General features: G+C 34.0%; 1 protein-coding gene across 1 annotated transcript in view; it reads left to right on the top strand.

Moving 5' to 3' along the window:
• Window positions 1–978: 978 nt before the first annotated feature.
• The window catches only part of LOC128857452 (netrin-A-like), a 153,496-nt gene continuing 145,259 nt past the window's right edge, over window positions 979–9,215 (top strand). The window contains exon 1 of the mRNA XM_054093209.1: window positions 979–1,081. Within this exon, the coding sequence (XP_053949184.1) occupies window positions 979–1,081 (103 nt within the window). The remainder of the gene's footprint in view (window positions 1,082–9,215) is intronic.

Raw genomic sequence — 9,215 nt, 5'->3', positions numbered from 1 at the left:
CAGCTCAATCACCGGATCTCAATCCGATTGAGAATTTATGGAATGATGTTGAGAAGCATATTCGAGCCGTGAAACCGAGGAATTTGAACGATTTGTGGTCGGAGATTAAGACTGCTTGGTATGGAATACCCCAGACGAGATGTGCTGCCCTAGTAGAAAGTCTACCACGCCGATGCGATGCTGTTCTCAAGAGTGGTGGATATCCAACTAAATATTAAGTTTTTCTATCACTAATGTGTTGTTCTTTGAAAATAAATGAGAAATATCCATCTGTGTGCTAAATTCGTGTCCTCCATTATTATAGGGTGCTTGTATTTAAACCAGTTTTAATAAGTAAGGAGAAAAAAACAAGGTTCTGATTATAAGGTCTCTCTTTCTCCTTTCTACAAAGACCCGCCAGGAATAAATATTGCCGCTAGATTATTTGAATATAAGCAATAAACGCAAAATGAATGTTTCTGCATTATAGTGTGCTAAAATCGTGATCACCACTGTAAATGCTTTAATGTTGTCTTCCAATGCGTTAATTGAAGCAGGCTTGTCTGATGACGCAATGATACAATCTTGCTTCGGCTGACGGTCTTTCCACCGCTATAAACGCAGCTGACCATCATTATTATATTTTCATATGTGTCCAAAATTATGTAAAAAAATTTCAATCGCCATAAAGTAGTTTTACTTTTCAATTTATTTTGCAAGTTCGGCTGACGTGCTTTCCCCTCTCTACCGCGTAGCTGACTATTTTCTTTTATTCTAATATACTAAATGTCAACAATACATGACAAAAATTTCAGCCGGTATAAAATGAGTTGGTAGAAATTTTTTTTCGACACGTTTCGTACGCTCCCACAATCACACCCACCGCGGGTGCGCCAGCTGATATTCACTTTCGTTATTCATGAAAGCTAAATCATAAGTATAGTCAAGAATTTAACGGTATAAAAACGCAGTCCAAAATCGACCCCTGGCTCCCGCACTATGTCCACCTACCTAAACGAACATGCTCTCGGCTGTCCTACTAGCGAACATCATACACATACACATCATACATCATACAGCATCCCATGCAGTTACAATGAGTGTGAGTTGCCTACTGTCAGAGCCAATGCAGTTAATAGCGACTTCGTACGCATCGCTTGCAGTTGCTATGCCAGTGGGAGTCGACTGCTGTGAGAACGACTAGAGCAGTTAACAGCGACTATCATACGCATCGCTTGCAGTTGCTATGCAAATGTAGTCGACTGTTGTTAGAGCGATCAGAGCACTTAACAGCAAAGAGCAATTAAGTGTGAAGTTCATCTTCAACCGATTAGAATTGATTAATGAGAGTCCTATTGCAAATGGACCAGTTTGGAGATCTCGACGGTTGCTAGATATGCTAAGTTTTTTTGTTGTTAAGTTATTATTGTAAATTCTTTTGAAAATAAATGTTTTATAATTTACATATGCCCAAAAATTCCCTTTTCCAAAAATTTCGATAATATTAAGATTCTTTGTTAATTAATCTTCTAAAAGGCACAAAAAATTATAAAAAAATAAAAAAAAATAAATATTTTTGCTTTTTTTATTATTGCATTGTTTTTTGTCTTGTGAGGTTTTTAGGGCGCCTACAGAAAATAATAAATTTTTTTGAGGAAGCATGCGAATTCGATCGTAAAAATGGCAACGCGGGTAAATTAAAAAAATAAAATAAAAATAAAAAAAAATGCAATAAATGAAATAAAAAACAAACAGAAAAAATTTATAAACAGGTGTCTCATTGTTTGACCATATAATACAATTTAGGGAGCAGCATAAAGAAAACCAAATTTGTTTTGGCCATCCTAATATGTAAGCATTTCATAATATATTATATGGACACGAATAATTATTTTGTCACTACATAAATAAGGAAAAATGCACCGAAAGCTATTTTATTTTGATTACGTGCTTATTTAATTATTATTACTTTGATGATATGCCGTTCCTGTACGCCAACAGAATTCCATTTTTTATTTAACTTCTAACTAAATTTAGGCGTAATAGTCATTTTGTGGGTCTTGGCCTATATTAACTGCTTGTCTGTGTGTTGGGTGGGCGCATTTTTGCTTAGGCATCTGCAACTGAGATTTCTGTTAGTAAAAACTGAAACATAACTTTACATAACTTAGGTTAACCTACCATTCCAGCAACACGGAAACGCGCCAAGGCGAAAACAAAAGCAAAGCAAACAAATAAGCAAAACGAAACATTGTAATCATTGGGGTAATCGTGCTCAGTAACCACCTCTAAGTTACCATGAAAACTAAGTAAAATCTAAGTCTTGGCTAACAGAGCTTTACCGCAGGCGATCTTTTCGTTTTAGACTGGAGATTGTTTGAGCGAAAGTAGTAGATAGTAGGAGGGTCTGGGTGGATCTGTCATTTTTTGAGATATTCTTCTCTGCTAATGTTTCGAAAAAAGATGGCCAAACCGTGAAGAGCATTTATTCCAGTTTTTAAACTAGTCATCAGTTTTGAAAGCAATCGTTGGGTGATGACATGATTCCTTCCAAAGTCGAACAGACTGGGTCGATGCCTACAATAAACAAATTGCTGCTGATACTCGGTTATGCTATTCAGTCTATGCAGTGGCTTAGGTAGGCATTTGAAATAGTTGAAGTACCAGTCACTTCCCAAGTAGTACTAAAGCACCGTTTCCATTCATCCACTTTGAGACCTCCAACGGGCAAATATCTACAGCCAACCAGAGCTGTTGATCTAATGGAGAAGATTGCTGGGTTTAAGTTGGTGCACTGTCTTAGGCTGACGAAGAAATGAACCCTACTGACTTTAATCGTCCATCCGTCCCGGACGTTTACCGAGAAAGCGCTCAACAGTCTTCTTCTCTGAAAGGTCCCCACAGCTTCTGCAATTGGGATTAATTGGTAAGCCTAGCTTTTCGTAGTGTCTGCCAATGATCAAATGACCGGTATGAGCTTGGAAGTTGAATATCGTAGAGTCCCTAAGACTTTCGAAGTCCTCCTTCTATTATACTGAGGCGAAATGGTTTTCGAAATAGTACACGAAGAAATGGAGCTTCATCAGTCCTGCGCTTCTCTGAGTAATAAGTTGTCCAACTCCCCTTTAACTTTAGTCAAATGATTAGTTGGAACCCATTTTTCCGAGTTCCAGGGCGCAAAGAATATTCAAAAGTTTTTATCACGTGAGATACATCTATTTAAAGATCGCTATAAATAGGAAAATTTTTATCCTTTTACTTTTCGCATTAGTATTACTAATTTTTATTGTTGTTTATTATTGTTACTGCATTATTTTCAATATTTTAAGTGCTTAAATCAAGAAATATGAACCAGTATCCACTCTTTGTTGATGATTTTGGAGGTTTGGTTTAGGGGAGGAGGCCTGGTTTAGCGGAAAGCACTAACAGAAAAGATCAAACGGATCACATTTTAAAATATACAAGACTTTTACAAACCTGTGATCTGCTACTGGAAAGATGGGCCTCGCGTCAACTAAGCGAGCGCTAGACTAGTGCGCAAACCGATAGATCGAACGCGTTCGAGAGAACTTCTAAGGCTATCAAAGCCGCAGCTATCGAAATTGGTAGGTATCCTTATCGGACATTGTCCGTTAAGTGTCCATGCCGTGATATTTCGGATTGCTTCGAGTCCTTTCTGCAGAAAGGACAGAAAGCAGAATCAGTGTGGAGGACGAGGTGGAGTCACTTCAGCACCTTCTCCTCAGCTGCACTGCTCCCGTCGGGCAAAGGTTTAGACATCTGGGCTCTCACTTTTTCGCTACACTGGCGGATATTGCGGGTTTAAATATCACATATCTGGTAAAATTCATCAGTAGCTTGAAGCGTAAATCGCCACTGTTGGTCGTCATCCTCTGATCCATGCGGCCGTAAAAGATATGGTATTTTAGCTAATAGCTACATAAATAGGAGTTTTAATATAAATACGAATATGACCTTTTTATTATATATTTATGAATGATCTACCCGAACAATTTAAAACCTCATATTGCCTTATGCATGCAGATGATGTGAAGCTACTTCACAATACGACTTATTGCACTGATCTCCCATCTGATTTCAACAAATTCATTGATTAGAGTTCGCCAAATAATTTGCACTTAAATGCTAATAAGTGCTGTGCCGTGACTTGTGCTTAAAAATTTAAAACAATAATTTTTGATAATGCACTAAATGGTCATAAGTAAATGGTCAATCAAGGTTCCTGTTGACTTTATTGGTCCGTTAACTCTCAAAGCGCTGTAGCTATGCCGCCTAGTGCGTAGTCACTTGGACTGCTGTTGTATAATCTGGAATCCGTAATATGAACTATACACTAATATTAGGTCTTTCAATAAGTTTTGCAAAATGCTTTTGAGGCACAGTGCATATTTCTGATGAAAAATATTTTGATGTGAAACATCTATTGGCTCACTTGTAAACCGAATCGTTGGCGTGGCGACGCTTGCCGTGTGTAGTAGTATGAGAAGTGCTAAGCCAATTTCAAAGGAACAACTCACAAATGATGTGGGTTAAAGTGTGTTAGTATGTGTGCCATATTAGAGAGACAAATGTAGAGTTGCTAAAGAGCGGCAAGTTGGATGCTCGTGAGTGCTTAGTAAATGTTGGTGCGTTATGTGTTTTTGAAGGCGTTCGGTAATTTGCTATGTAGATAATAGGAATTCGATTACAGAGAATTCATGGGAAAGTGGAAGGCTGGCTAGATAGGGGGGCACCTTGGAGGCGCGCTCTCTGTGCGAAGAAATGACGAAGGTCAGTGTTTGAGTTGAAAAATATCAAAAGGTCACAGAAAGCAGAGCCACAGCAGAAAGAAGTTTCATTACTCAATTATTTAAACCAAGTGGAACTATTTTGCAATGCCAAATTTATTGCTTTACTTATTCGAAATGAAAAGTGCAAACTTATTTAATAGCAAATTCGAGATATGCCAGCTCGTAATGAGCAAAAGTTGAAATTGAATAAAAAGTTTAAGCCTATGGAGGAAGGCATATTTTAAAGACACATTTTGATTATCATACAAAGTGACACAAAATTAATCATGCTATCGGATTATTTATATTTTTTACAAATAGTGCAGTACGTCAATCATCATTGAAATTTGTGAAGTATAGAGCTGCTGTATAAAAACAGACAAGCAATGGCGGGCGTAAAGGTCAAAAGTCATCACTCAATATAATTTCTTTATTTATTATTTTTTTAATTAATTTTATTTAATAATTTGCAAATACAAATCTGGATGATTATTTTTGAGCCACCTGAAAATTAAAATTTCATCACTGAAAACCATTTTTTTATTTAATATTTTTTTAAATTTTATTTAATAATTTTCAAATACAAAACAGGATAATTAATTTTGGGCCACCTGAAAATTCAAAAAATTTAATCACTCAAAGCACACTTCAAAAATAATTTGAATTGTAAATCCGCAACAATCCAAGAGAATCTACTACCAAATATGGAACAACAATAGTTGCTGTATTTGTGAGATATCTTGATAATATTTCATCCAATACTTTTGTAACGTACTTTAGTTATCATCGACCAATCGTCACAGTAATACCGGCAGAGGAAACACCGAATATAACTATATTATTACTGAAGTCACAGATGAAAATATTTAAATTGTGGCTTGATATTAATATCGAAATTTGATATCACATGTAAATAAATGTTTATTAAATAAAGTTACCATTTTCTGTAAGAAACTCGTAATATTTCATTTTTTCATTAGGCTATATTAGATTCCTGTAATAATATTATCTTTTATGCATATTACTTGTACACGCACGATGTTTCACATCTGCCAGGCGTCCCATGACGGCTCACATGTTTTTTTTTCTTTTGCAGACTGGGTATTTTTTCACAAATTTTAATAATAAAAAAACCATTCCAATAATTATTCTGTTTCGTATTACCATTTTCAGTTCTCAAGCTCTTAAAAAAAGACCCGATACACACATACATGCATACTCGTCGCTTGTGCGCAATTATATAAACTGTTATACCAATTTCAGCGCTAATTGATCTACTCGCACCCCATACTTACATATATTCTCAGGTGTCTGCGGTGTATTTTGTCTTAATCAAAGAACCAAGTCATTAAAAAAATCTCTTAGCAAGGGCCAAACTTCTCACTAAACCGCAAGTTGCAAAGCGTTTCGAATAAATCAAGACAAAAGTCATAATTAAAATGTAATTAGCCATGTAAAATAATAAAAGTAGCAACAACAAACAAAACGACATAATAATAGTGCTGAGAAAAAAATAAAAAACAACAAAAAAAGAAATAAAAAATTAAAATTAAATAAAACTTAAGTCTGATACACTTCGCCCAGCCACTTGACGCGATTGCAGATCAGAGATTTTATTCCTATTGTAGTGGTTTTTTTTTCTTGCCGTCAACCACATCAAAGACAAAATAACATAAAGACAAAATTGAAATTTAATTGACCTATTAAGGGGGTTATCCTCCCCTCCGCTACATCGGAAACCTCAACCAGAGACTGCGAAAATTTATTCCATATTTCGGATAGCTCTTAGCCTTACTGTTTTGCTGAAGTTTGTTTATGATTGTTGTTGTCGCCACAACATACGGAATTATTAAAATATTTCAACAAAAATGTTTAAATGGCCGTTGGCGCAAAGTTCGCCTTTAATGTGGTCACCTTTCCTTTGGGCATTTTGTTTATTTTCGAAGCTGTATTGATGAGTTATTTCGCGGTTGTTTGGGCACCGAATGGGATTTTGTGCAAAAAATATATGGATAAGGCGGAAGAGTACACCATAAATAGCCATGAGCTGACATGTAAACAAAATTAGATAGTAAAAAGTAGATATGTATGAGTGTATGGGTTGGTAAGCGTTATATGTATACTTGACTGTATATGTACAGGGCCCGCCATCTATCGTTACGGATTTGAACTAGGTATTATTAGAAGAATGGTAATTCTTAGCTGTCATCTGATTTGACAGAAAATTAGTTTTATTCTTCCGCTGAACGAAAATGGTTGTGTATACGCTCAAAGAACGCTGGGAAATATTGCGACATTACTTTGAAAATCATGGTAATGTTGCAGAATGTGTACGATGAAGACTTTTACCGAAAAATCATCTTTTCGGATGAAGCTCATTTCCATCTCAGCGGGTATGTTAACAAGCAAAATTGCTGCATTTGGGACTCAGAAAACCCGCACGGACTCGAAGAAAAGCCGATGCATTCACAACGAGTCACTGTTTGGTGCGGATTTTGGTCGAGAGGCATCATTGGTCCATTTTTCTTCGAAAATGAGCGAGGAGTGGCCGTAACCGTCAATGGAGAGCGTTACCGGGCCATGTTGAACAAATTTTTGTTCCGAGAAATTGAAGAGGAGGATATTGGTGGCACCAACAAGATGGCGCTACTTGCCACACAGCGAATGCTACGATCAATCTTTTGCGCACTGCCTTCGAAGATCGCATTATCAGCCGAAATTCTGATATCGTTTGGCCGCCTCGGAGCTGCGATTTGACGCCCTTGGATTATTATCTTTGGGGTGCCGTCAAAGACCAGTGTTATGCCAACAAACCAGCAACAATTGATGCACTGAAGACCAACATACGCGATGTCATAGCTGAAATACAGCCGCATACAATCGAAAATGTGTTGAAAAATTTAACCGGTCGTATGGGATGGTGCATGGCTAGCCGAGGCAGCCATATGAATAAAGTTGTGTTCCATCAATAACCGGAAGGATTGTACTTCAAAATAAAAAAACAGTTTGGAAAAATATTGAGTAGTTTCTTTTTTATAGCATTTTTAATTCCGTAAAGTTATATGGCGGACCCTGTATATGAAAATACGCAGTTATAAATGTGCGCATATGTATCATATAGTTATTATTATTATACTACATTTATATTGATATTCATACTTATACTTATACTTATACTTATACTTATACTTATACTTATACTTATACTTATACTTATACTTATACTTATACTTATACTTATACTTATACTTATACTTATACTTATACTTATACTTATACTTATACTTATACTTATACTTATACTTATACTTATACTTATACTTATACTTATACTTATACTTATACTTATACTTATACTTATACTTATACTTATACTTATACTTATACTTATACTTATACTTATACTTATACTTATACTTATACTTATACTTATACTTATACTTATACTGATACTTGTACTTGTACTTATACGTGTACTTATACTTATACTTATACTTATACTTATACTTATACTTATACTTATACTTATACTTGTACTTGTACTTGTACTGATACTTGTACTTGTACTTATACGTGTACTTATACTTATACTTATACTTATACTTATACTTATACTTATACTTATACTTATACTTATACTTATACTTATACTTATACTTATACTTATACTTATACTTATACTTATACTTATACTTATACTTATACTTATACTTATACTTATACTTATACTTATACTTATACTTATACTTATACTTATACTTATACTTATACTTATACTTATACTTAAACTTATACTTGTACTTGTACTTGTACTGATACTTGTACTTGTACTTATACGTGTACTTATACTTATACTTATACTTATACTTATACTTATACTTATACTTATACTTATACTTATACTTATACTTATACTTATACTTATACTTATACTTGTACTTATACTTGTACTTATACTTGTACTTATACTTATACTTATACTTATATTATACTTATACTTATACTTATACTTATACTTATACTTATACTTATACTTATACTTATACTTATACTTATACTTATACTTATACTTATACTTATACTTATACTTATACTTATACTTATACTTATACTTATACTTATACTTATACTTATACTTATACATATACTTATACATATACTTATACTTATACTTATACTTATACTTATACTTATACTTATACTTATACTTATACTTATACTTATACTTATACTTATACTTATACTTATACTTATACTTATACTTATACTTATACTTATACTTATACTTATACTTATACATATACTTATACTTATACTTATACTTATACTTATACTTATACTTATACTTATACTTATACTTATACTTATACATATACTTATACTTATACTTATACTTATACTTATACTTATACTTATACTTATACTTATACTTATACTTATACTTAT

The sequence above is a fragment of the Anastrepha ludens genome, chromosome 3, assembly GCF_028408465.1.
Source record: "Anastrepha ludens isolate Willacy chromosome 3, idAnaLude1.1, whole genome shotgun sequence".
In the NCBI taxonomy this organism is placed as follows: Eukaryota; Metazoa; Arthropoda; class Insecta; order Diptera; family Tephritidae; genus Anastrepha; species Anastrepha ludens.
The sequence above is the reverse complement of the archived record's forward strand: the minus strand, read 5'-3'. Positions and strand labels throughout refer to the sequence as shown.